The sequence below is a fragment of the Nycticebus coucang genome, chromosome 10, assembly GCF_027406575.1.
Source record: "Nycticebus coucang isolate mNycCou1 chromosome 10, mNycCou1.pri, whole genome shotgun sequence".
Lineage (NCBI taxonomy): Eukaryota > Metazoa > Chordata > Mammalia > Primates > Lorisidae > Nycticebus > Nycticebus coucang.
The window spans coordinates 98602974-98630360 of record NC_069789.1 but is presented as its reverse complement, the minus strand read 5'-3'; the positions used below and the strand labels follow the sequence as shown (position 1 = coordinate 98630360).

General features: G+C 50.0%; 2 protein-coding genes across 12 annotated transcripts in view; one reads left to right on the top strand and one right to left on the bottom strand.

The window, feature by feature from the left end:
- Positions 1-27387, top strand: part of NOS1AP (nitric oxide synthase 1 adaptor protein) — a 318633-nt gene that overhangs the window by 274310 nt on the left and 16936 nt on the right. For 9 of the 11 annotated variants that reach the window (XR_008383255.1, XM_053607757.1, XM_053607758.1 and 6 more), the window contains 4 exons: positions 1923-2089; positions 3338-3517; positions 11783-11948; positions 13649-13801. Coding sequence is in view for 9 of the 11 variants with exons in the window: in XM_053607757.1 (XP_053463732.1) it covers positions 1923-2089; positions 3338-3517; positions 11783-11948; positions 13649-13801 (666 nt within the window). In the remaining 2 variants the exon portion in view is untranslated. Of the gene's footprint in view, positions 1-1922; positions 2090-3337; positions 3518-11782; positions 11949-13648; positions 16941-24369; positions 24395-27387 lie in introns of those variants that run through there. The other 2 variants (XM_053607766.1, XM_053607767.1) reach the window with 2 other exon arrangements.
- SPATA46 (spermatogenesis associated 46) lies at positions 19921-27383 on the bottom strand. Its single transcript, XM_053607768.1, has one exon. It carries the CDS (start codon positions 20566-20568, stop codon positions 20005-20007), a length of 564 nt encoding a protein of 187 aa, XP_053463743.1. The 5' UTR covers positions 20569-27383; the 3' UTR covers positions 19921-20004.

Sequence of the window (27387 nt, the reverse complement as noted above, 5' to 3'; positions counted from 1 at the left end):
AGACAAGACTCCAAATGTGATCATCTGCGTGGCAGGAAGTCTCTCAGAAGGCACGCTTGTGGTCTGTGCTTAGTTACTTTAGTTTGGGAACTGCACTAGTACAGACAGAATAGCTGAGCAGTTTGTGTTTTTATGATTCCACCAAAAGCAGAGCTAGAACCTGAGAGATTTTCTGATTCTACCTGGCCTCGCAGGGGAATCTCCAGACCTGTATCTGGGGCTTCTGAGTCCTCATCAGTAAAACCTCCAGGGGTGAGAAGTTGTGAAGCCTACAGCACACTTCCCTGTTTTGCTGCCCCGTCACAACACTGTTGCCTTTGTCAGTATTTATGGACACTTTCTCTGTATCAGATCCTTAGGAGAAAGATGACTGGGACAAAGCCATGGCCTCGGGTCGATGGTCAGGCATGTCTGATGCCATGTGCTCAGTACACAGCACTGCAGAAGCCCAGCTCCTGAGGACGGATGGAAATTTCACCCCATTTATTCCTGTACAGAAATAGAAAACCAGATGCTCAGTTCTCAGTACCACTCACCTGCCAAAAACCAGCCACGTGTTATCCATTAGTCCCTCTGCCTCTCAGGCTAAACCCTTGGTCGTCAAGAAGGTCACTTCTGTAGGGGTGTGGCAAAAGGTGGGCTGCTCCCTGCGCTGCCTGCCTGCTGGTTACCAAAGGGCAGAGGAGCCATGCCCAGGACCATCCTTTCTGTTAAATGCCTTTGCAACCCTCACCAGGTACCCTGACCTCCTGGAGCAGCCAGGAGGAGAATTAAGCCTACTGTGTACTTTTTAAATACCAGGCTTTTTTCCCCAGCTGACTTTCATGGGTTTACCCAGAAAAACTTCTTAGAACTTCTGCAAGGCGGGCCCTCAGATGACTGAGGCCTGGCTGCTGGGCGAGCTGCACAGTACCTATCAGCTGTCTGTGTTTCCTGCTCCCTTCTAACTCTTTCCTTTTTCAGTGTGGTCTCTGAAAACTCTTGAGAGATCTTATTCAAAGACAGTAGTGATGAACCTAATCCCAAATGTAAAGAAGGAAGGCATTTCCTCTGAAATGCCCAGGAACTATCAGATGTGTTTTATAGAGTCCAAGAAATAGGATCAGGAAAGGAAGAATAACAAGAAATAATGGGACCTTCATTTACTGGTACTAAGTTGTATGCTGTGCAGGTGATTAAAGGTGTGGTCATGTCTTTAATGGGGAGGAAGAAAAGTGTGAAGCAGAAAAATCAGATGAGGAAGGTGCGGAAAGGCAGCCCCACTCCTACCCCTGCCACTTCCCCTGGCCTCTTGGCGGGAGCATCAGGCAGGCCCTGAGGTCCAGGAGACGGACACTGTGTCAAGATGGGACCTCTCCCTGCCCCCCTCTACCCTTAATGGCCTCTCCTCCCTAGACAGTGTTTGCTCAAGGCTCACCCTGGATATCCACATCTGGTCCCCTGTGGCTTAGCTAATGGAGCACAGTCAGTTGGGGCCTTCCCTCCCTGTCCGCCTAACTGAGGCTCTGGTTGTACAGGTGAAGAGACTGGGGCCTGGGGAGTGAGGCGACTGGCTCCTTGTCCGACAGGTTTCCACCAGGCCAGACGACTCCTGTCTGGGCTTTCTCCCTCCGCTGCTTCTGTTCCTGAGCTGGGATGAGGTGGGGATAACCATCACCCCCTTCTTCCAGCATCCCCAACCTTGTCAGCATAAACATGTTAACCTGGCAAAGCTGTCACATCCAGGCTTGAGGAAATTTTCCCTTTGATTTTGAAAAGATATTAAGGTGGAAACATTTTATTGATCTGGACATTAACATACTCGAGCAAAAAGATATAAAACTGTCAGGAAGCCTCGGCTTGCCATACCTGAAAGCTGAAATCTGGGGAGAGGAGGACTTTGTTGTGGTGGCCCTTCCCTGACCCCCCTGTTATTTGTGCAGGCCGCCAGCTCACCGGAGCAGAGAGGGCCTCCACAGCCACCGCGGAGGAGACGGACATCGACGCAGTGGATGTCCCACTCCCAGGGAATGACATCTTAGAATTCAGCCGCGGGGTAACTGACCTGGACGCTGTAGGGAAGGAAGGAGGCTCCCACACGGGCTCCAAGGTAGGAAGGAGGTGGCCCCTCCAGGTGACCCGCACATGTGTGTCCTTAGGCCGTCAGTCTCCTCCTGGGCCCTGCTGGCTCAGCACCTGAGTGAGGTGCTCCTCGGCAGGTAGTGCTGCCAGGGCAGGTCTCACTGCCTGTCAGAGGGGCCTGACTTCCAGAATCAGCCCCCGTGTTGACGCGTGGTGCTGCTGGGTGCCAGGATGCTGCAGCGCTATCACACCGGAGAGGCTTTGCCCCCCAGAATCTCACTACTACCAGATCCCTTTCATTTCCTCCCCTCTACGCTTAATGGCATCTCCTCCCTGCATAGTGTTTGCTCAAGGCTCACCCTGGATATCCACATCTGATTCCCTGTGGCTTAATAGCTAATGGAGCAGGCTCAGTCGGGGCCTTCCCTCCCTGAAGTTGTTGACTGTGTGCCATTGATACTCTGTATCATGGCACCGTGGGTCTGGAAACTGGACCACTGGCTGTTAGAAATGGAAAGACCTCCTTAATTATTCTGAACTCCACCTAACATCTTATAGGTGAGATGGCTGAGACCTCTGGGAGTTGCTAACCACTCCTAACTGCATTTTTCTTGGTACCCAGTTTGTCCTCTATGAGCAAGAGCCCTCCGTCCCTGGGGCCTTCCCCTTACACACATGAAGGACGGACAGCAGAACCGCCAGAAGCAGAACGTCCTACCTGCTGTTGATTCTGTGAATCGTAGCAACTGTATTCATAAAAGTGTCCCCAGGATCTCTCCAGACCACTGTCCCATTTTCCTTCCCTGGTGGCTGTCCCTGGGACAGGAGGCAGTGGGGTTGAGGGAGGCTCCTCCTGCAGGGCCCAGCTTATGAGGGGCCTGGCTGACCCTGGTGGTTGAAGCTGCCTCCTTCCTGCTCTCAGCGGGGGTGGTAGGTAGCTGTGCCTTATTGAAATAGATACTTCCACGTCTAGAACTTCAACTAGAACTATACCAGTGGGGTATAACTGGAAGTGATGACCAGAGCTGAGGTGGTACCCATGGGCTGCATCCCATCACATCTGAGCAGTTACCGAGGAGTCCAGATACAATTTTCTAGCTGAGCGTTCCCAGCCCAGGCAGTTATACCCTGGAGCTCTGTCCCCATCAGCATCGAAGGCACAGCATTGTCGTTTGCCATGTCGCTTCCCCCGGGTGTGTGCTGTGTATATTATAGGGGTGAGGGACTGAAGAAGGCCCCAGCTCACCTGCCGTGTGTCTTCTCTCCTCTCCTGCAGGGCCCCCCGCAGCCCCAGGAGCCCGAGCTCACAGCCCCGCCCAGGACACTGCTTCCCTCTTCCTCCTCAAAGCCCCCAGGCTTGGGCACAGGGACGCCGCTGTCCACACACCACCAGATGCAGCTCCTCCAGCAGCTCCTCCAGCAGCAGCAGCAGCAGACGCAAGTGGCTGTGGCCCAGGTTCTCCTCAGCCTCCTCCCTACCTCGCAGGCTCCACTCTCATGGGCTTGACGCACCTTCCCTAGCAAGGGGCTCAGGGCAGGTTTAAGGTCCAGGGAGCCTTTAGGAACAGCCGCTCATGCTGTTGGGTCATTGCTTGTGAGGGTCTAGGGAAGGGGAGGGGTGCGGGGGGAAAGGCACATTTTGGTTTCCCGTGTGTCCCTGCTCTGAGCTGGGCTTGGCTGGCTTGGCTGGCTTGGCTGGATGTTGTTGGTTAATGACTTGAACTTACCAAGGAAAAAGATGCACACAATTCCACCCTTCCCGTCCTGCCTTATTCTCCTGGTGTTTGGGGTGGGAAGAGATGCCTTCAGAGTCAGGACAGGTGTAACTTTATACTACCCCTGTTAAAACCACTCAAAGTATGACTTTGAACCAAACACCCTTGCAAAGATTGGTCCCCTGACATCCCAGCCTCCTTGTCCATAACAGATGTCCAAGCCCCCCTCTGTGTGATCTTCTTATTCCAGACCGTATTTGATACAGTACTGGCCCTAAAATTCATTGCAGTGGAATTTGTTTTACAGCAATTTAGGTACATTATTTGAGCCATAATGAGAAGAACAGGCCGAGATCCCAAAGACTTGTTAGGCTCCTGCTGCTTTGTAGGGTAGGGGCGAGCTGACGTCCCTCGCTGCTTCTGGCAGGGACACCTCCTGTTTGCTTTTTGTGGAGGGCACAGTAGTGCGCTCTTCCCTGGGATTTAGGAATCTGAGCTTCATCTGTACCATGGGCAATCAGGGAGTGTTGAAGACATGTTCATTTATACCATTTCAAGGTGAATCCTGAGGTGAGGGCCAGGCCTGGTGAGTGGATGAAGATAACTAGGAGGGCGGGACAGTGAGGGTTTGGGAGGGTGCTAAGGGATGTGGACAGCACCTGTGTGCATCAGCGTCCTAAGTCTGCTTGACCAGCCTGGCGGCTGCTTCAATTTTCTACATTTTAGAATGGTTGGTAGGGAGCTCTAGAATGGTAGGGAGCTTATTGGCCCCTGTTGTGTCTCCTTACTCTTCTCCTGTCTCTTGGGTGGGGTGAATCACCCAAGCAGAGCTGTCCTTTCCTATGTGTACACCTTGAGGAAGCATCCAGCGGCCTGGCCAAGACAGGATCTGCTGTGACTTGAGCCTTGAAAAGAACTTCTTGTGATACAGTCTTAGTAGAGTAGAATCCAGGGAACCCTGCTCTCAAGTTATTGATGCCTTTTCAAAAAGTATGGCCAAGAAACAAAAGAATGTCTAGTGATACGAGGAGGATTTGCAGGTATTTCCAAAACAGCAACAGAAAGGAGGGAATGTCACTAACGTCATCTTATATTTGAAGAAAAGAAATCATTCCTCTTTGTCGAACAAAAAAATTCATCTCTTGCAGTTAATGATGGCCTGGCAGTCTGAGGATCCCCTCCTCCCCAGCATGGTGGCTTGACAGCAGCACAAAGCCTGAGCACTCCAGCACAGGGGGGCCATCCCAGAGTCACATCATTTCCACAGGTTTCCCATTGAATACAAATCCACTCTCCAACCATAATTCTTTTCTTTCTCAGTGTATCAATTGCCAAGTAATTATTATTTATCTAAGAGTGAGCTTGATACATATAAATGATACACAGATTATCAGAGTCATTTGAATTTGAAGTCACTGCTAAGTAAGAAAGAGAAACTCTTTGCAGATGTATAATCTGCACATGAGTATCGTGGTTCAGGGGAAGGAAGCACTCAGTCCATAAGGCACAAGACTCTGGGTCTACCAGGCTCAGGGCGAAACCCTAGGAGCAGTATCCTGGCATGGAACCAAGCATCTGTTTCAACAGAGCATGCCCGCCTGGTCCTCTTTTACTTGCCTCTCGCCTAGAAAACAGTGAATCTAGGGGAGGGCAAGAGTGCGGTGTTGGGGATTCTCTTCATGAACTTTTCTCAGTTCCTGGCCACTTTCACAGGCTGGGCACCCTTAGCCTCTTGCTCATTTGCAGTCTGTTGAGTATAGTTGACAGCTCTCTGCTTGCCTCTCACTACAAGCAGTGAAACGAAAGGCCGCACGTTGGTAGAGTTGTAGACTCCAAAATCTTCAGATGGGACAGGACCTTGAGGTCGTCTGGCTTTCTGGATCGTAGCCCTCCAGCTCTCGCTGCCCTTCCCGTCAGTCAGTCTCTGGCCACCTTCCTGCGGCTTGTGTCTTGCTTCTGCTGCCCACAGCAGGGGTATGGTACCGCTCAGCTGGTCTCCTGTCTGGGAGACGGATTCAGTCCCACTTACCTTCAGTTAGAGGTTTCCCAGCCCTACACACTCCTTTTCCTTTCACTTGGCTTTGTCTTGTTTAATCCAAGGACATTTTATTAGTATCCTAGGGTAAAATCAATGACGTTAAGAGGTGTGGCTGGACTAATAGATAGCTCTCCCTGGGACTTTTCACACATTTGAAATAGACCAAACACAGCATGCTTGGTTTCTCTGCACAGGTGAGGATGGTTCCCTTTTTCAGCATGATATCAGCTTTTACTTGTTCTGTCAGACTCCATTGCCACCAAACTGTCAGGTTTTTCTCTTTTCTTTATGAATCTACCAGCAGTCCCCAGAATTCCAATAAGTCAAAGCGTATGACCTCAGTATTTCAGGTGGGAACACATTTTCCTTTCCTCTGGGAGCATCTGATTTTCTTATATGGTTCCTAGATAAAAAATCTAAGGATAAAGGTGGGTTTTTGCAAACACTGTACTCTTGGGGTTACTTGTTACATCATTCCCCCCACCCCCTTTACTCTCACATACCAGTCTGGTTCTGTTATTGCCCTGGGGACCAGGTTTAGGTCCCCTTCACGGTGTTCTGATTTGGTCTAAGATCTCAAGACCTCTCCCCAATTTACCCTAAACTGGTTCAGAGCTGGGGCCTGGCCTGGTCTTAATGGTACACAGGCAAGGGTGGTGTCCAACCAACTCTTATGTATTTCTGAGTTAGACCTTAATGTGTAAATAGTGAATACCCAGATCCCTCTGCCACTTTCCTGCCCCAGCATGAGGCTCGCCTGGCTGCACTAGCTTCCTGCTTTTCGATGGACCAGAAGTTCAAGGGTGTGAATATAGCCAAGAGTATAGCCAAGCCTTGAATCAAAGCTGGGAGGTAGCTGGCACCTGCATGGGCACTGGCTGGGCCTACATAGCCCTAAATTGGATCTGGGCACCAGCTGGCTGGCAACAGTTAAGTAGGCCAGGTCTGTGCGCAGTTGGCCGATTTTTAGGCAAGTTCATGAGGAAGATGTAGCGCAGCTCAGGATCGCTATTTAAAGATTTCTCCTCTACCTGCTGTCACTTCTGCTTGTTCAGGAGCAAGGAATTGGTTATTTATGCTTCACGATTATGTGTCGCTATGGTCAGTTAATGGAATAGTGCTTAAAAACAAAACAAACAAAAAAACCTCTGCATCCACATCCCGGACCCTAGATTTAGCACTTGTTCTTGTGACTCCTCCCTGTCCCCAGCACCTTGGTGTGCGCTGCCCAAGTCCCCGCTGTGTGCATGCTGAGACAGCACCACCTGCCCCTGCTTGCATGTGTGTGTGTGTGGGGGGAGGGGGGGGCAGCAAATCGCTCTGGTTCTTTCCACTGCCATTTCCATGTGCCTGCTGCTCCCTAACTTCAGCCTGGCCCTGCCCCCACTTCTGATGGAGGAGCTGGAGTCCAGGCAAGTAGGCTGGAAAGTGAGTGGGTCACTGGTCTGGTTTTGCTGGGTAGGCTGAGGGTGGGTGTCAGAGCTGTGGGGAGTGGCACAGAGCTACAGGGTACAGAGGTGAACTTGTGCATGTGGTGACGTGGCCAGAATGCAGAGCTGGGCCTCTGAGCACTAACACTCCTACCTAGTGCCTCCTCACTGTGTGCCCCACCACTGACTTAGTCTCTGATCTTAAAAGTAATCGCCAAAGATGACACAGCTCTGGAAAGAGGAAGCCAACGCAGACCTATTAGTAATTAATACGGTCTACTTTGGCAAAAGGTGTTTAATTCTTCGGGAAAAAAGCATGCCAAACACAGATGAGCACCCTGTCTGTAGGGGAGGAGGTGGTGCTCTGATCCTGCCGTGTGGACGGAGAAACAAAGCACAGAATGCCGTGGCGCACGGCCCACCCCAAGACCGAGATAAGGCCGGCTCATTCCAGTGCCTCCAGTTACAACTGATATTAGATACAAAACACTTTGCTTCAAAGGCGAAAGAAGACCAGCCTGTTTATGTCAGCATGGCCTGGTTTGGGCTCTTCATCTGGATGGGACGCTGCAGCGTGAGGTCTCAGCCATACGCTCCATGCCACTTTGACAAGGGCTATATGGCAGGGACTGAAGGGCTTGTTAGTGCTGGTCTGGGCAGTGGCAGCAGCAAATGCTTCCATATTCTCAGGGCTTGGATGTACCAGGAATAGCGTAGCTGTGTTTGCACAGGTAAATGTATCTAAACTGCTACAAGAAGCTTTTCTCTGGACACTTGATGCCCGTGGATCTGTCATGGAAGCGTTCAATTCAAGGGCCGCCTTTGGTGTGAGTGGTGCTCTGCCATTGGAACGTGAGCACCTACAGAAGAAGCCTTCAAGTTTTTTTCCTGGCCACTGTAAGAGGGAACTTCTCTTTGTCCTCAATCCGAATCCTCAGACTCCACAAGGGGAAAATGAGGGATTTCGTCAGTGATCATTAACAGATTAGCCCTAGGCCAGATAAGTGGCTCATGCCTACGATCCTAGCACTTGGAGGGGGGAGGGCTGAGACAGGAGGATCACCAGAGCTCAGGAATTCAAGACCAGCCTGAGCAAAGCAAGACCCTGTCTCTACTAAAAATAGAAAAATTAGCCAGGTGTGGTGGTAGGTTCCTATAGTCCCACCTATTCAGGAGGCTGAAGCAGGAGGATCGCTTGAACCTAGGGTTTTGAGGTTGTCATGAGCTAGGCCCACAGCAGTCTAGCTTGGGCAGCAGAATGAGACTCTGTCTCCAAAAAAGGAAAAAAAAAAAAAAAAATCAGCCCTAGCATTAACCACTGTATTCACCTGGATATGGGATCGTCAACTGTCTGAGCCTCTAGTCAGTTGGGCAGGTGGAGAAACTGAGGTGCAGAGAACTACCTACAGTTGCCTAGGGAGGCCAGCAGACAGCCTTCCAGCTCCTGGGCTGCTGTTTTCTCAAGGGCCTGTTCTGCTGAGACGTGAGGTTGGGGCACAGGAATTGGAGTCTGTACCATGAAAGCGAGGAGCCCTCACAGATACCCGTCAGCAGTGTGCAGAATCCTTTGACTTCTCTGTTTATGTCCACTGAGAGGCCTTGCTCCACATTTGTCTCTGACGGTTCTGTTTGGTTGCAAAGAGAAGAGGAAACAAATAGTTAGCAGCGTTGATGTGCTCAGCAGGTTGCTTTCAGTGGGGCCCTTGGTTAGAATAAGTAACAGCCCTTGCAGATGCAAGGTGAGGCTGACCCTGCTCCCGGGCTTATCTATGGCTTCCCACATAACTGCCCTGTTCCTTAGAACCAAAGGGATTGGGGGACTCCTAGGTGAAATTTCTTCATGCCTCAGTTTCCAAGGGATAATGTCTTAATTGCCACTTACCATCTGACATCCAAACATTAAAATGTCGTTGACACTTCTTTCCCTGTTGAGTGGCAGTAGGAGAAAACAAACTCACTTTCTTCCCGCTGTGTTCTCACATTACAACACTTTTCTGTGGCCAAATGTATGGGGCTTCTCCCCACATACCAGCCGAGCAAGCTGGTTCTGCTGTGGATGCCAGCAGCATGTCGCCTGGCTCGATTCTTTTTTTTTTTTTTTTTTTTTTTTGAGACAAAGTCTCACTTTGTCACCCTCCGTAGAGTGCTGTAGTGTCGCAGCTCACAGCAACCTCTAACTCTTGGGCTTAAGCAGTTCTTTTGCCTTAGCCTCCCAAGTAGCTGGGACTATAGGCACCACCACAATGCCCAGTTATTTTTTGTTATAGTTGTCGTTGTTTAGCTGGTCCGGGCTGGGTTCAAATTCGCCAGCCCCGGTGCATGTGGCCAGTGCCGTAACCACTGTGCTACAAGCACCAAGCCTCGATTCGATCCTAACACTCTACCTGGAGGCAGCGTCAGATGTCACCACAAGTAATAGGTTATCACCTACACTTTTGTCCAATTGGATATAAATTGGGGCTCCCTCTACCCTCTTTCTTTATGTTCAACTAATTTGCTAATGCCGCTCACAGAACTCAGGGAAATATTCTAGTTCCCTTTACTGGGTTGTTAGAAAGGACGTGATGGGGACAGCAGATGGCAGAGATGCACAGGGCAAGGTATATGGAAAGGACTGTGGAGAGTCCGTGCCCTCACTGGACGTGCCACCCTCCAGGCACTGCCACGTGTTCAGCTATCTGGAAGCACCCCAAACCTTGTCCTTTGGAGTTTTTAAGGAGGCTTCATCGTATAGGTATGACTGATTAAATCATTAGCTGTTGGTGATCAGAAGTTGGGTGTGGAGCTGGAAAGTCCCAAGGCTCTAATCGTGCCTTGGTCTTTTGCTGTGACCAGCCCCCATCCTGATGATACCTACAATTTCCCAGCCACCAAGCATCTCATCAGTCATACAAAAGACACTTTTGTCATTCTGGAAATTCTAAGGGTTTGGGGTGCTGTATTCCAGGAAACAGGTGGAGACCAAACAATATGTTTCCTGTTTCATACCTGATCTCACCCCTCTCCAGATCTTTTTGCAGCTAATATGAAGCAGCAAATGAAGCTGACTTTACTAAAATATCAGTTCTGTTCTTAGCAGTGCTTTATGGAGGACAGATTTACTTTAGATTTACTTTAGATTCCTTACTCGTCATCCCCCAGGGGAAAGACGGGTCCAGCCCTGGGGACCCACTAATGGAAAGTGGCAGCTAATCTCATTAGTGGTTCCATGCAGTTAGAAGCAGAGCCAACGACAAGGTCAGGCCCTCAGCTATGGGCAGAGAGGGAAGCAGCCGCTGTACCCACGAGTATATCTAATCCTCTGAGTGCTGGTTGCTGGGAGAAGCACACACTGGGCTGGCAGGTTGCTTGGCCAGGTGTAGCCAGACTATGAAATGAGCAGTTCCTTTGCTCCCCTATAGAATGGGAATCTCTTTGAGCAAACTCTTTTTCAGAAATTTGAGGATTGTTTTCTGAGCAAGAGAATTAGCTTATGCCATCCTTGTTCCACTGCTCTCACCTCAGTCACCTGACCCCGTCCTTGTCCACACTGTGCTTTTGCTCCAAGAAAACCCTCTTCTCCATAAACTACCTTGGTCCATGCCACCAAAATCATCAGTTCCTTTTGGGGGCCTTCTGCAACCCTCCCTGGAGAACCCTTTATCCACTTGGCACAAGAATCACCTGCGAGTGTAAACACTGTTTCCTTAAGCCAGGGTCCTGATATAATTGCCCCATCTCTTCCCATTGAGTTTTACCTCCACTTGAGAATTACTCACCAAGAACAGAGCTCTTGACACCACTGGGCCCCAAGCATGCCCTTGCTGGCTGCTGAGAAGGCTGTGAATTGTTGAGGGTGCTGTAAACAGTTTGCCTCAGCCTTCCGGGAGTTCTTGGGAGAGACCCTCTTATGAGTTGGTCAGCAAGCATTTGACCCCTGCTGGGAATGAATCACAGTCCTAGGTGCCTGCCTTCGGAAATAAGGGAATACAGTCATGGGAAGAAGCTGACACCCACTGAAAGACAGGCTTTATTACAACCACCTCACTAATTTAAATGCCGTATGTAGTGCTTCCATTTCTTGTTAGGTTTGGGCACAGGACAGGGAGGAAAGATTATATGGGGATTTGTTGTGACATTATTCTTAGCCACTGGGCCAATATATTGTTTTTTTAGAGACAGGATGAGAAAAGGTAACTCCCTTGACATGGCAGTGCTACGTTAGGTGCAGAAGGAATTCTGAAAGCTCAGATGGGATGCTGGGAGGGAGGCGGGTAGGGGGTAGATGAGATGGCTCTTTCCCTTAGTGTGGAACCCAGAGTGGTACCTGAGTGACACACTGGGCCTCTCTTGGGACACACAGAGTTTCACAAGGCTAGTGAAAACTTTACGTGGCTCCTTTTCCTCCAGAGTTGCAGGCCCAGATGCCCATTCTCTCCATAAAGGGCTTCTTCATTTTGAAGGTGGAGGGCATCTCTGGTCCCTGTGATCTGCCAGTGGCCCTCACGTGCCTTCATGTCCTATCTCCTGTCTCCTCTGCCCCCACCTCCTCTCTGCAGGTTCACCTGCTGAAGGACCAGTTGGCTGCCGAGGCTGCCGCAAGGCTGGAGGCCCAGGCTCGCGTGCACCAGCTTCTGCTGCAGAACAAGGACATGCTCCAACACATCTCCCTGCTGGTCAAGCAGGTGCAGGAGCTGGAATTGAAGCTGTCAGGACAGAATGCCAGTAAGCCAGCCCCGCCCAGCCTTGCCTCCCTCTGTGAAGACTCTGGAAATCAGGCTGTTTTCCTTAAAGCTTATGCTTTGTTGGCCCCTTGACCTGCCCCTGTAGTCCAGCAGAAAAGAAAGACCTGTTTACTTGTCCTCTTCAAATACTTCATGAATTAGGGAATTGCAGGGCCAGTGGAGATCTTGGCTGCTGTCGAATCTCAGTTGCCGGGCTTGGCTGTAAACATCCCTGGAGTCACGGCCACTGCATGGTCCTCTAGTCTCTACTTGGTGGGGGCTCTGGTATCTGCACCCTCAGGCAGCCCATTTCTTTCTCACAGGGCTTTTTCTAGTACAGATTACAGCCCAGTACCTATTGGGTATTGTGTTCTCTGTGAGTGACATCAAACTATTTATGAATTTATTACTCTCTGCACTGAATATTTCACAGCTCTGTTGTATAAAAAAAGCTGGTAGCAGCATATCTGTGTAATGGGTAAGGCAGTGGAGTAACTGACCAGTCACCCTGCTGGGCGGTGGCAGAGGTTACCTGGCTGAGATGCTGCCTCTACACCCCGCTACCTCCAGGCAAGACTAGGAAACAGTAGAAGGCAGCCTGTTTCCACAACGTCCCCTTGAGCTTACCTGTGGGTTGTGTACGTGGTCAGAATGTGTGTTAGCTGTGACCAAAAAATACCCACAATTACCTTAAATTAGGCCAGCTCATTTAATCCCTATGGTGATAGATGTTATGCCCCTTTTACAGACAAAGAAACAGCCTCAAAGAAGTTAAGTAACTAGCTCATGGTTACAGACTATCAAGGGATTGAACCAAGATTCAAAGTTAGATCTAATTGCAAAACTAATGTTTTTCTGGCTAAATCAGTGGTTCCTCCAAACTATCCCATGAGATTTGTTTGTTTGTTTGTTTGTTTATTTTGAGACAGTCTCACTGTCGCCTTCTGTAGAGTGCTGTGGCTTCACAGCTCACAGCATCCTTAAACTCTTGGGCTTAAGCCATTCACTTGCCTCAGCCTCCTAAGTAGCTGGGACTACAGGCGCTTGCCACAACACCTGGCTATTTTTTATTGCGGTTGTCATTGTCATTTAGCTGTCCTGGACCTGATTCGAACCCTCCACCCTTGGTGTATGTGGCTGGCTCTGTAACCACTGTGCTACAGGTGCCAAGCCCCACAATTTTTTTTTTTTTTTAATGCACATTACTGGGTCCCACCCACAGAAATTCTGTATTATTAGGGGCTGGGGCAAAGGGCTGTAATTTTTAAAGTGGCCCAAAGGTATGGACTGGGAACCACTGGCCTCCACCACTCTCTAAGCCTCTCTGCATTTTCCAGGTTTTTGTTTGTTGAGGCCCTGCTTTTTCCTAACAAAGGCTGACTTACAAGGTTGTATGGAGAGGACCACGTGCTTTTACCAAGGTTCTCTCAATTGGTTAACCTTTTTCCTTTCACAAACCCCATTCAAGGTTTGCAGGGGAGTAACTGACCAGTCACTCTGGTTCTCTGGCCCAGTTTTACCACCTTCCAGAAGCTCCTTCCCTCCATGGAAGTGTGTCTGGGGAGGAAGGGACCCCAGCCGTGTTGCTGAGCGGGTCAGGGAGGGACTCTCCCACAGGAGAGGGACTGTGAGATGACAGACCCCCCAGTCGACCACCTTGCCTAACGCCGCCCCTCCTCTTCCTCTTGTCTCCCCATCCAGTGGGCTCCCAGGACAGTTTGCTGGAGATCACCTTCCGTTCCGGAGCCCTGCCGGTGCTCTGTGACCCCACGACCCCTAAGCCCGAGGACCTGCACTCGCCGCCCCTGGGCGCGGGCTTGGCTGACTTTGCGCACTCGGCGGGCAGCCCCTTAGGTAGGCGCGACTGCTTGGTGAAGCTGGAGTGCTTCCGCTTTCTCCCGCCTGAGGACACCCCGCCCCAGGGCGGGCCGCTCCTGGGCAGCCTGGAGCTCATCAAGTTCCGGGAGTCTGGCATCGCCTCGGAATACGAGTCCAACACGGACGAGAGCGAGGAGCGCGACTCGTGGTCTCAGGAGGAGCTGCCACGCTTGCTGAATGTCCTGCAGAGGCAGGAGCTGGGCGATGGCCTGGACGATGAGATCGCCGTGTAGGTGCCGCGGGCGAGGAGATGGCGCAGGAGGCGGTGTGGTGACCGGCCGTGTCTGGCTGCCGCCCGGGTAGGGGGATGCCCAGAGATCGCCTCTGCTGAGGGGAATGCCCAGGGGCCGAGAGTGTGAGGTTCCAGAAAAGGAACAGGGCCTTGCTTTGAAAGGTAAAATGGGGAAGATTGGATTCCCGGAGGTGATGAGCTCCTCTTCTACTTGTGACTAAAGGGGCGTGGGGCAGAGCCCCTCTTCAGACCACCAGGCTGCAGGGGCACCAGCTCCTCTCTGCTGCGTCAATGGGCCCCTCTGCTGTGTGCGACGCCTTGTACTCCCATACTCTCCCCACCTCCATGGTTCCCGCCATGAAGGGAAGCCATCAGTCCCCTCTCAGGTACTTTGATTCTGGATATCAGGATGCTACGAGTTGCCTAGCCCTCCTCTGACCTTTATGGGAGAAATTCCTTCTCCAGGCCCTTGCTGAGATTGTAGAGGTTGAATGCTCTGGCTGTAAAAGCCGGGCTGTTTTTTATGGTGTGAGCATGGAATTGGCACGGGTCACGGTGGATATGCTCTTAAGAGGAATTGAATCCAAAAGTTTTCTCTAGCTGGATGTTGGATGTTGCTTCGGAGGGAGCCTGGGAGCTTTAACATGGGTCAGACTCTGGCTGTTAGAATCCAGGAGGAGAAGAGCCTCTTTTTCTGTCCCAAGTCACTTCTGTCTGAGTCTTCAGCTGGGAAGCCCAGTGCTTCTTGCCTGCAGCCCAGCCCCCTGCGTGGAGGCTAGGAGGAGCCCCTCCCTCCCCTGTGCCAGCTGAGGCTTTTGTATCTCTTTGCCTCTGTGCAAGTAAGTCTCTGAGACCCAGAACCCCCAGCCTTATCTCTCAACCTGGCCCCTCCATTGGGCAATAGGGGTCAGTTTTTCCTGCAAAAAAAAAAAAAAAATGGACATAGGCTGATAGCTGAGACTGCTTTTGTCCACTCTTCAGAATCACTGCCACTTAGGTCAGGGACCACAGCCACATCACCTAAAGCCCATCTCTGTGGATATGTGCCTCGAACACACCTGTAAAAAGTGCCATGTGCAATTCCCTTATGTTTTACCATCCAGGCCTTGCCTAGGGATCATTACTTGTTAACAGGCTGACGACTGGCACAGTGAGGGAAAGCTCCTTTTGCTCCTGTAGGGGGGCCATAGTGGCTGTTTACAAATTTTCAAATGCCTAAGGAGAGAGCTCGAGACATGCTAGGCCTGGACAACCAGCTATAGACCCAGACTGCAGTGTCATTAGAGGGGCAATGAGAAACATATGGTTGCCCCCAAGTGGAGTTTGTCAACTTTAGCTTTGCTCTAGAATTTATAGAAATAAAAGTGTAGTACTTTTCTTCTTGACTATCAGAAAGTCCAGATTAAAGGAAGTGAAGGAAACAAATGCAGCTTTATATTAGCCTTCCTTGGTGCATCAGGGTGTCCGTGGAAATAGGACGGGTGTGTGTGTGTGTGTGTGTGTGTGTATACATACATACACGTGAGGGAAGGTGTGTACATGTATGTGGGATTGTGAGAAGAGAATGGAGATCTCCAGGGTGTTTGAATAGATTTGTCTTTTTCCTAACATGCTTTGAGTTGGAGAGGGCTGGTTCTGTTTGTTTTGTCATAAGTTCTGATCAACCATTGGAGAAGGGCCAGATTTACAGAGAAAGAAGAACCAGGAAAGTGAGGTCCATGAAACCAAAGGAACAGCTGTCAGGAATCCAGTTTGGCTGAGCCCACCTAGCTTAAGAAATATAAGCCAGGCTTCCTTGAGTCTTAGACCTCTTAGATTGGTAGGATTTTGAATGTCCAAATTTGTTTCCTCGAGGCAAGCAGGTGCTAAGGATGAAGCTAGGAGGCCAACGGGTTAGGTGTGTGGAACGTGGATGGAGAAGGCTCATATGGGATGTTGCTGGAGGGGGGGGATAGTGAGTGGGGAAAGTGGTTTCTAAAATGGTCTTGAAAAGCCTGGGAAGAGAAAGAAGAAAAGAAATGGAGACATTAATGGATTAGAGAAACTAGTCATCCGCATCACTGACTGATTTGGGACTGTTCACGACTCTTGCCCCTTCGATGTTACCTGGTGGTTTCCACCTGCCTCGGCCCCAGCCCCAGCCTTTCCCCAGTTCAGACCCTTTCTGGAGCACTGGTTTGTGTACTGACATCTTCCCCAGTGTGACCCAAACCAGCTCCCACTAGGTACGTGGAGATGGGAGACAAAGGACAGAGCTAGGAGCCTTGAAGGGTTACAAGCCACCAATACTCTGTCAGGAGCAACTGGGCAAAAAGGGGGAGGTTGCAGACCTGATTTCCCGGTGATGGCACCCTGTCCTTCTCCTCCCTTGCTTCTTGCTCTGCTGCTAACTCAACTCCGCCTTCTTCTTTTTCATCCTTCTACTCTGCCCTACGTGGAGGACAAGAGGATACCCAGGGTCCCTACCTTACTGGTGCCTGCCCCAGGTGCCAGCAGACTCTCGGGCTCGGGAGACCTCTCACAGTTCTGGAGCCAGGGAAGAGTTTCTCTACAAAGGATGGACTGTATATTGGGATTGAAAATTATATTCCTTATATTCCTGCTTCTATCAATGCTGTCTGTGACACTTCCTCCTAGCCTCGTTTCTCTCCACTGGCCTTGTTTAGGAGTTGTATTCCTTTGATTTCCTCTTTGCTTGACTGCTTCCTCCTACCTCCTCCCCACCCCAACCCTCCAGCCCTCTACTTCCTAAAACTGTTATGTCATTAACTCTGTTGGGTCAACTCTCTGGGAAAAGATTCTGTTAATGTAAGTGCACTTAACTCCTTGGATGTTGTCACTATAGTCTAGTGGCTTTTGCTAAATAAACCTTTCTTATTTCTACAAGCTTTTCCATTGTCTTTTCTGGCTGCTTCTGTTCCACCTGCTCCTTTTCTCCCCTTCGCTTCCACCCCTATCTCAGGCCAGGCAGCATCACTGGTTCTGTGACGTGGTTCCATAGGATGTGGGATTTAGACGGAATTCACATGTGCCCTGAAGAAGGAGAGGCAGGAAGGTGGTGGTGACTTCACGTGCAGTTTGCAAAGAGCAGCCTCGCAGGATCAGGCTATATCAGTGTGGTTCTTAACTGATAAAGATGTTAAACGTCTGGGGACGCTTAACAGTGTCTGGAGACATTTTTGGTTGCCACAGTGCTGCTGGCATGTAGAGGTTAGAAGCCAGGGATCCTGCTAAATACCCCATGATACATGGGACAGCCCCATACAGCAAAGAATTGTCTAACCTGAAATATCAGCAATGTTGCCCTTGGCAAACTCGTGATCTGTACCCATTTTGCAGACTCCAGATTTTTTTCAAACTTCAAATATTATTAGATTCTGAGGGCAGTATCAAGTTTTGAGCACTTTAAAAAGTACTGCATCCTAGGTATTTTCCAATATAACTAAGATTATCAAGATTAAACAATTTCACTGACTGCCCAACTAAATGTCTGAAATATGTAGTTGGTAGCAGTCTGAAGGGGCCCACTCCAGAAATGTTCATCCTGTAGGGCAGTTGTTCTCAACCTTACTAATGCCGTGACCCTTTAAAAAATGCAGTTCCTGTGGGTTGAGACCCACAGATTGAGAACCGCTGCTGTAGGAGAAGACAGACTCCTCCCCTTCCCTACCTGGCGGGGTTGTGATGCCATTGCACACAGCTCAGCGTGGGCATCCCGACTCTCAGGAGTGTGGGCTTCCCTGCAAGGAGTAGGACAAAGAGAGAGGAGGAAGCTGGACAAAGAGGGAGCAGAGAGATGAGCTTCAGGGCCTTCCGGAACAGACTTTAGAGAAGCCAGGTCCTTTTGGCTGGAGCTTTTCCCAATTTTGAAGGAAGAGGGATTATTAGGCCCAATGTTCTTTCAAGTCCAGCCAGAAGGGAAGTTGGAAGGGTCATATAAATCAGGCGCATAACACCCTCTATTCTTTTCTGGCTGAAGGAAGCGAATTGAGTTTTATATCTCATCTATAAAATGGGGCTCATACATGCCACTAAAGCTAGTAAGGACAGTGAACGAGATTGCGTTTTCAAAGTACCTGGCAGTGACCTGGGGTACAGCTCAGCTTCCCATTTAGTTGGCTTCCTCCTACCTGCACCTGCTGGTCAGTTGTTTGCTGGGTGCTTTCTCCTGCTGGGCTGAAACTCTACTCAGCTCTGTTCTGAGGATGTTACAATGACTATGCATTACATGGGAACTGTGGAAGCACCATGTCTTTAGGATGGGAATGCCTGCCTGGCACATGGGCAGGTGCTGTGACGCTAGGCCCACTCCCAGCCTGATTGCTTCCCCTCCTTTTCTGTGCTCCTTGCCTGGGATGTAGATGCCCCGGAGGAAGGAGCATAGGACTGGTGGAGGGTGGGAGGCCAGATTAGGAGCCAGTTACTTTCCTGGTTCTCCTGGATATTAATAAGACCATAAATCGTCTCCTCACCACCCCGCACCCTGAATGTGCCTCTCCTTTCTCAGGAGCCACATAGAGGGGCACAGGTGCATTTTCATCCACATGTGTGAAAATGAACTTTCTGGGGCTTGATGGCTTCTCTATTCAGAGCAGCAGCAGCTCAGAGTGAGGACTGAAGAGACCTGCCCTGGGGGTGATGCCCAGATACTGCCTCACCTGGGCTGGGGGTCCTGACTCCTGGTCCAGCTGATGGTCAGGCAGACTTTGGGTATCTGGCTGAGCGAGGGGTAGAACAGGGGGAGAAGCAGGGGTGGGGAGCATGGGCTGGAGTGGCCTCAGTAAGTGATGTGAGGGGGGTTTGAGCCCATCTTCCCTCTCACTCACCTGAGTTTAGCAGCACAGTGTTAAGCAGAGCAGCTCTGCTAAGCTGCAGGGTAAGGCTCCAGGAAGAGCTAGTGCGTATCCCTGGGAGGGTAGGAGACCCACCCTCACCTGCCATGAGGGTGGCAAAGGCTAACAGAGGGTGGATGCCAGGGTCCCTGAAAGGCAAGGCACCACTACAGTGGAAGGGCCACTGAGTCATCAGGGCCATGGAGCAGGAGGGTTAGTAAAGCCTAAAAGCACAACCACCAAGTGTCTGTTCTCCTTTTTTTTAAAAACCACATAGTGAGCAAAATAAATAGATGTCCTTGCTGTGTCCCGGATGCTTATCTGTCTGCGTCAGAAAGTGAGGTTCGCTCAGAAATGAGGAAGGGTCAGGGCTTGTTACTTGGTAACAAGAAGCAACGTTTTCACGTTTACCTGCCTGTTCTGACATGACACAAAACAGCCACGTAAAGATGTACCCCGAGTCAAACGTGATTCTTTTTTATCTAGCCAGAGATGCTTGTGCACATGGGGGATGGGCTCAGCCCTGTCTGCCTTTCCCTTGCCCTGTGCTCTGGGGTACACAATATCCTGTCCTCTGAAGATCTAAGAACTGCAGAGATTTCTTCTCTATGCAGACTGGACAGGGCATCCCATGTCTTCTCCCCAGTATGGAGCACTGATCATATATAAGAACCAATTAGAAGGCCCAGGTCCGAGAACAGGGTTCTCACACTTGCACTGCGTCAGAGTTACCTGCCGGGCTACTTGGAACACAGATTGCCAAGCCCAGCCCCATCATTTCTGACTGAGTAGGTCTGAGCAGGGCCTGAGAATTTCATTCTAACAGATTCCCAGGGGGTGCTGATACTGCTGGTCTGGGCACCTTGGCTTTGAGGACCCCGCCCCACACATCAGGTGTTGTCGTTATTTTAAAAAGAGAGGAGGAGGGTGGGATTTGTGCCTGATGTTTAGGCAACACTTAGCCAAGGGGGATGGGGTCTGGGTGCCAGGGAAGCCAGCAGGTGGTGCAGGATGACTGCAGATGGGACGGGAGGCTGTGACTAACTTTGATTTATTGGCATCTCTCTAGAGTCATAAGCAGGCACCACCCTGTTTACCTGAGGTGTGTGGCAGGACTACTTGAAGGCCTGGCAGCTGCCGGAGGAGAGCCTGTCTCCGGGCCGGGCTTTCTGCTCCTTGCCCCACAGGGTTTTGAGCTTGCGGTAGTACACCTTGCAGCTGAAGCCCTCCTTGAAGCCCCCCTTGATGTGGCTCTTGAGTGAGTGCAGGGTGGGGTACATGCGGCAGCAGGCTGCGCACTTGTAGCCATTCTGCTGTGCCGGGTGCCACTTGGAGGCCATTATGATGTCCTGGGATGTGATGTAGTCCGTGGAGTCCAGGCCATGCTGGGATTTCTTGGTGGCTTCTCGAGGGCAAGTGTTGTCTGGGGAGGAAGAGGACGAGCAGATGCTCTCAGCCAAGTCCTCGAGAAGGCAGCTGTCCCCCCTGCCCTCGTCCCGCTGCACCTCTGAGAAGCTGTAGGTTTCCAGGTGGCTGTCTCTGTCTGCGCACACGAAGTAGCTGTAGGGGGAGAACCAGGGCCGATAGATGGTGCAGTTCCGCCTCAGCTGCTCCCCACTCTGAGTGTCCCCCAGCGTGCAGTCTGCAAAGGAAAGGGCTGGGTCTGAGCCTCTGGCCATGGTAGGGAGCAGGGGACCTGAGCTGGCTGGAGGCTGCAGGCAAACACAGAAGGGCAAGAAAACAAGCACCACGTGTGCCCTCAGCTCCCTCCAGCCCACTGTGACTGCCACCCTGAGTGGCAGTGGGGCTGGGGCGAGCCCCCGGGGCTGTCGTTCTTGTTCCTTCCTTTTCTGTTGGTATCAATGGCCATCAGAGCTCTGGGCAGGAGTGGCCACTTTCTGTCACTAAGCCTTGTCATGCCCTTCCCTCCCTGGAGACACTTGTCCTCTGAGGATAGACATGGACTGGTGGCCCAGTGGACAGCCAGACCACTGGCCTCCCTCAGTCCTTCTTTGACCACCAGTGGTTATGACCTATCTGATCTCGTGTAGCCCACACAGAAACTGCTCTTGCATCCCAGCCTGAGATCAGGACAGGAGAGGTACGAAGCCTGCACAGGCCTACAGATCTCTCCTAAAACGGAAGGCCCAGGTAGGAGACGCAGGTGAAAAGGCAGCGTGTGGCCATCCAGTCTGTGGACACCCTCCCCTTAGGGGAGCAGCCCCAGTCCATCCTCAGCTTCTCAGGTGTCCCCGCCCAGAGTCGGACATGGTCTCACCTGCTGAGAGTGTGGTGTTGTGCACCCCATGCCGGAGAGCACTGCTTTGGTACTGGGCTGTCAGGGCCTGAGCTGGGCTGGATGTCTCAGTGGGTACCGCTGTCTTTACAATGTCTGGGTCACAGAAGAAACACTCTGGTAAGCTAAGCAAGGTTGGGAGTCCTCTTCTTGGGACTATGACATACCTAGAGGCTCAATCTCTGTGCTTCAAGGCATCTCAAAGTTGAAGCAAAATAATGACTTCTAGAACCTGGCTAGACAGAGTTATTTAGGGTGACATCCTGGAGAATTCCATATGGGGCTACTGCCTTCAAGCCTATGAAAAGATGTTCTGGAAAGGGGGATTTAAGACATGGTCTGGATGACACCTCTGTGCCTAGCCCACCCCTTATCTGTCCCTCCTGTGTCTTATCACACATATGACTTCACTGTGCATTGCAGGCCTCTGGGCATGCTGGGACAGGCTGCAGGGAGGGAGTGCTGGTCAGGGCTGCATGACCCCGTGAGGGTGAGAAGCCTGCTCCTCCCATGGAAATACCTCACACCCACCTCCCAGAGGGTCCATATGGGCCCTTGCTGCCCAGCACACCCGGAGTAGCTGCTGACACTGGGTGGGATAGTAAGCCAACCTGCTTCAAATCCCAGGGTAGTAGCTGTGCTCCGAGGGGGAGCACATTTATAAATGCCACATGTACCGGCATGTGGGTGTTTAAGAGAACGCCCACATAGAACAGAAGTACAGAACAGTACTTCTCCAATTTTAATGTGCATGTGAGTCCCCTGGGGATATTGTTGGAAATACAGATTCTGATTCAGTGAATCTGGGGAGAGAGGCTGAGAGGCTATGATTTTAACAAGCTTCCAGGTGACATTGATGTTGCCGGTCTGAGGTCCTCAGAATGTCCACCTTTATTCCTTGACATGCTCATCAGTCACCCTGATGCTGAGACAATTCCTGACAGTTTGATAAGTTTAAGTCTTCCCCAGCTTGTTGAAACAGAGCTAAAATTAGTACCTGCTCCCTATGTAGATGTAGGCAGACCACTGCCTTGAGATTTCATGCAGACGATTCCCCTGTGCTTCCCTTACCAGAACTAACAAGCAGCAGGAATTATTTACCATGAATGTAGCCTTTTGAAAATATATTTTCTCCCCTTGTGTAACTTGATTTTCTCACTAAATTGTGGTCCTGTAACCTGATCTGACAGAATACTCAAAAGATTTTTTTTAAAACCATATCTTTGTGGCCCTAATGGGACCAGAGTTTACCTGGCAAGCTGGTGGCACGTGAGGACACAATGTTAGGAAAAGTGCTCAGGGCAGAAGATGAGATTCGAGGTCCAGAGATGCTGAGGAGTGAGAAGTTCTCCATATTCTGACCACTGCAGGACATGGAGGTCACACACCTGCTCCCAAGAGGTTGGCTGAGTTGTCCAGACGATGAACATTCTAAGTGCAGTTGACATCACAAGGTTACATGATTCCACTCCCCAGCTGGGTTTCCCCTCTGAAACACGGATAGAGTCTGTTACAAGCAAGATTAAAAATGTTAAGGATTTTTTTTTTTTTTTTGCCCCATCACTGCTCAGTAGCCTGCCTTAATTGAGAACATCCAGAGAGAAGGAAAAACAGAGAGATGACAGTGATGCTGTCTGTCCGCCCTCCTCTTCTTATCATTCTTCTGTGTTGACACTGCCCTTCCTCCAGCTCTGGAAACCTCTGTCCTCTCTGAATGACCTCCTTCTCATTTACCTGCCTAACCTCTGCCACAGAATATTTTTGTCCTTTTATTTTAGTTTCTGTTGGGGGTGGATAAAGATAAATCTTTTTTTACATTTTCTTTGGAAATAATTTCAAACATATGAAAGTTACAAAAATAAAATCAACACCAAAAACATTCGTGTAGCCTGCATTCAGGTTTCCCAATTAACCTTTCACCCCTCTGCTGTGTCTGTTCCCTTGCTCCCTTTCCTCCTTCCCCCCTTCCACCCCACATCCCTGTGTGCACAGCTCATTTTTTTCTCTGAACTATTTGAAGGTAAGTTACAAATATCATATCCTTTCCAAGCTAAGTTCTTTGGTACATACTTAAATAGGGGCCAGAAATCCTTTTCAATGGCTGGGGCTTTTTTCAGCAAGTGACTGGAGTCCCAGGCAGCCACTCACTCAGGACCAGTTAGCCAGGGAGGCTCTGGACTTCAGAGAGGACAGGCAGCCTCTTCTCTCCGCTTTGCTTTTGTCACATAACAGCCTCTCACAGTAGTGGGATGTGGAATAAGGGTAACGCTTTGGAGATAAGCTGAAGGTGCCAGATCATCACCACACGTCAACTAGCAGCAGTGCTTTAGAGCTAGCTAAGCAGGGGATGAATTTCTGCTGGGTGCGTAGATAAGCCCACTGCAGAAATACCAGCGGGCTCCTCTGCAGCGGTGGCGTCTGCACGTAGAGCTGAGAACGGCCTTGCCACCTGTCTTTGGAAGGACAGTGGGAAAATGTGGCTTCTGTTGTATTCCTTCGTTGTGGCCTGGTTCGGAATGTTAGAATGTGTTGGAATATGAATGGAAGCCCCTTGCTTAGGTAACTTTGAAGGTACTGGCAGTGTTATTTGGGCCCTCGTAGAGACGAGACAGATGGCAGGGTTTGGGGTTCAGTGTATGTGACTTCTGATCCCCCCACCCCCACTGTGGCTACTTGTGTGGTATTGGGCAAACCTCTCTGCCACTTAGTTTCCCTGTGGTGTTAATTTAGGCTCTAAGTTGGAGCCAATGAGTGTTTTCCTGGCTGGTACCTTGTGATTTACACGTGGGGAGCAGCGTATGTGTGAGTGCTGCACGCAGAGCCCAGAGGACATAGAATTTCATGCGTTGGCGGCCCGTCTCATTTCTCCCACTGCCAACTAGGAACTTCAGATATACTTAAGGTAAACAGGGCTCTAAATATTGCGGGAAAGTATGAGAGGCTGGATCTCTCGTTCCCTGTTTGTAACGTTTATAAAATATGGACCCTGTTTTGGTTGGTTATTGAAAAGCGTACAGAGCCTGGTCATTCCAGGGTTTGTAATTCTCCCAGTCTCAGGGTCTCTGTTCTCGCATGCTGTGTCCTCCGGGGTGTGTTGTTGCTGGTGGCCCAGGCAGCAGGTGACAGTCTTCAAGTGATTGGTCACTCCGTAAAATATGTCTTTCTCTCGTTTGTTTCCTGCCTGCTTTCTGAGCCTCTTTCTCGGACAGGTAAGATCCCTTCTGTCTGGTGGATGACTCACATCTCCAGGTGTTCTCCTTTGCTTGGGGATGTGCATGTTGGGGGGTGTTGGGAGGGCCACCCATCTGGGGTCCAGTCATCTTTCTCTCCTTCATCGCCATTATTTTCTGAACCACCAAGCCTCTAATTCTGAGGCAGGAAGGACAGAGTGTGGAGGTCATTAGAGCCGTCAGAAAGCCAAGGGCTCATTGCACATTCCTGGGAGGTGGAGATGGAGGGAGCCCCAGACACAGTCCCACCTTGATGAGAAGGGCACTTTCTCTGACCTGACCTCAAAAGCCTGTAAAATCCTCCAAAACAACATGTTTTGTTTATGGGCAAAACACTCCCGTAAAGGGATTTTTGAGTGGTTTTTATAAGTGGAAAAAGACTTGTGAGAAGATTCTTTACAATGTCAGCCCATCGTGTAGTCAATTTTTAAGAATTTGTATAAAAGCCGATTTCAATTAAACTGACTTGTTAAATGCCTGCGATCGTGTAAGACCCTGAGCTAGGCACCGCAGAAGATAACAAGCTCTTAAGGTGATGTGACCTCTCGAGGGGCTTGCTGTTTATTATACAGAGGGTCCCAAAATGAACAAACTCATATTTTATATTTTTAATATTTTTATATTTATCAACACATAGAGAAATATTATATAAAAATTTTGTAATGAATATTTTGTAAATGCACATTTAGCTGCAATTTCCTACTTTCCTCCTGTGTATGTATGTCTGGTGACTTTCAGGACACCTCGTAGAGACAAAGTGTTTTTACCAGAACGAGTCAGACAGTTATAGAGGGTGTCTGACGGGCTATCTTCAGATCACTGAGGAATTCGGTGTATTTTACAAATCACAATGTTATGAAAGGTAGACGGCCGGAAGTACAGGAAATCCAAAATGGTGCGTAATCCAAAGTGGTCTGTTATAAAGAGTGTTTTAAAAATAATAATAGGGGCCTGTAATTTACAAATCACCTTGACAGGTGTTTTGGTGGTTACACTTTTAAAAATGAGTGTGTCTGCTCTGAAAATTTCACTTTAGGCCGATAAGGAAACCACCTCGGAGACGTCTGATCCAGGAGGTGCTGGGGGACTGGCTTTCCCCGGGTATTTTATGTGGTTTCATCATGGCCCATATACTTTCTGGTTTAGGGGAAGATAATTAAATGGTTTAGTTTCCAAATCTTTTTTTGCCAGTTTGCAGATTACATTACTAAGGAAAATGAGAAAGATATCGGACACAATAGGTAAATTGAACTAAAGTTAACAATGTGGCAAGGAATACCCTTAGGAGAGTCATTGACTAGAAGACCTTCACTGCTATCGGTGGGCTGAGAGCTGCCGCCAGGGTGATTGGTCTGCATTAGAGCCCAGTCAGCTACTGCCCTGCATCTCAGAGATGCTGTCACATGAGTCCCCTGGTGGGTCCCCCGGCCCACGCTGGTGCTTTCACCTGAATGTGGGTTTGGAGCAGTTGCAGAGGTAAAGAGTATGAGGCTCAACTCCTCTCGCTGGATTTCTGCCTGCTCCCCTAAGACCCTCAGAATGTGGCTTACCTGTCGTCAGCCCCCAGCAGGTAGCACTGCTGAAACCACAAAAAAGAGAACGGTTTCCCTTGGCCCAGGGCACAGCAGCATAGGCAGAAAGAACTGCTTAATGCAGAAATTCAACAGGAGAAAAAGTCCGTCCTTATTCCTTTACTCTTAGAAGGGGCTTAGCAAGAACAGACACTTGGCAGAGAGATTGACAAGAAAAGGAACCTAGTGACCAAATGTCTCCTCTCCCTCCACAGACTGACAAAACATCTCGGGTAGTTGGTATAGACAAAAAACTCAGGCCTGCTTCCCAGGCCCTGGAGTGGGTCTGGCTCCCTGATTATTAAGCTGGATTTCTGGGTGGGGAGAGGATGCCCAGGTGTGAGTATGTGAACAGCCTAACTCAGAGCCTGGAGGTCCAGCTTTTTCAATAATAAACCTTGAAGTTACCCTCTTGGCCTCCTCCATTCTCCATCTGTCAAATGGATTTTGGCTATTTAAGGTATTTATTGAGCATCCACTATGTACCAGACACAGGCTCAGTGTTGAACATGCAAAGATAAGTGAGGCTTGGCTTCCCTTGCAAACCTTTGCAACCCAATGGGACTGGACCCAGATCTTTGAGTTACTTGTTTAAGCCACAGAACAGTGCTGAGCTTTGGATTAGAAAACTTGAGTTCTAGTTCCAGCTCCCCTAGTAGTTAGCCCTGTCCCCTCGGGTGTGGCAGTTCAGGCTGTCAGGTGCCACCTTCTTTGTAAGTAGGTATCTTCCCAGGCTTCCTCTCACCAGGTCCTTGTGAGGATTAAGTGAGCGAGTGTTTGTCAAGGTCCTAGCGCTTCACTGGCCCCGAGGACCTTGGCAGGAACTGGCTCAAAGCATCACTTAGCATCTCTGTATGTGAGCTGGCTCCACCTCAGCACCCACAGGAACTGCTGGCCCGTTATCCACTGGGAAAATGCGCTGTGCTCGTGGCTTTCTGTGGGGAACTCCCAACACCAAGCCGCATGCCTGCCATTCCTCCCGCAGCCTGTCCCATTGCCTGAGTCAGCGAGCATAGCCCATGATCACAGCAGTGGACATATGTCACATTTTACTGTTTCAACCTCATTTTTTCATTACTTCCAATGGCCTGGTGACCCCAGGGTAAAAGAGTCATGCCCTGAATCAAGGAGGCAGGTAGAAAGAAATATGCTTTTTTAAAGCTGGGGTTAGTCGCTCATTAACTTGGGTGGGGCAGAATTGGAATTTCTGGTTCTGTATCCCATCCAAAAAAACTGTGCTGGAAAGTTCAAGAGCCTCTTTGTTGGCTCTTCCGTGTATGTTTCCAAACCCTGATGAAACTACGAGTTTGGGGTATGTTGTAAGAAAAAGAAAAACTGAATGATGTGGTCAGAGGTCCTGCTCCCCTCTCATCCACTTCTCTCTCTTCTCTTTCTGTCCGT

Bases quoted from the DNA above. Each gene is read 5' to 3' on its own strand.
- SPATA46 (XM_053607768.1), bottom strand. From the start codon at position 20,568: ATGGCCAGAGGCTCAGACCCAGCCCTTTCCTTTGCAGACTGCACGCTG.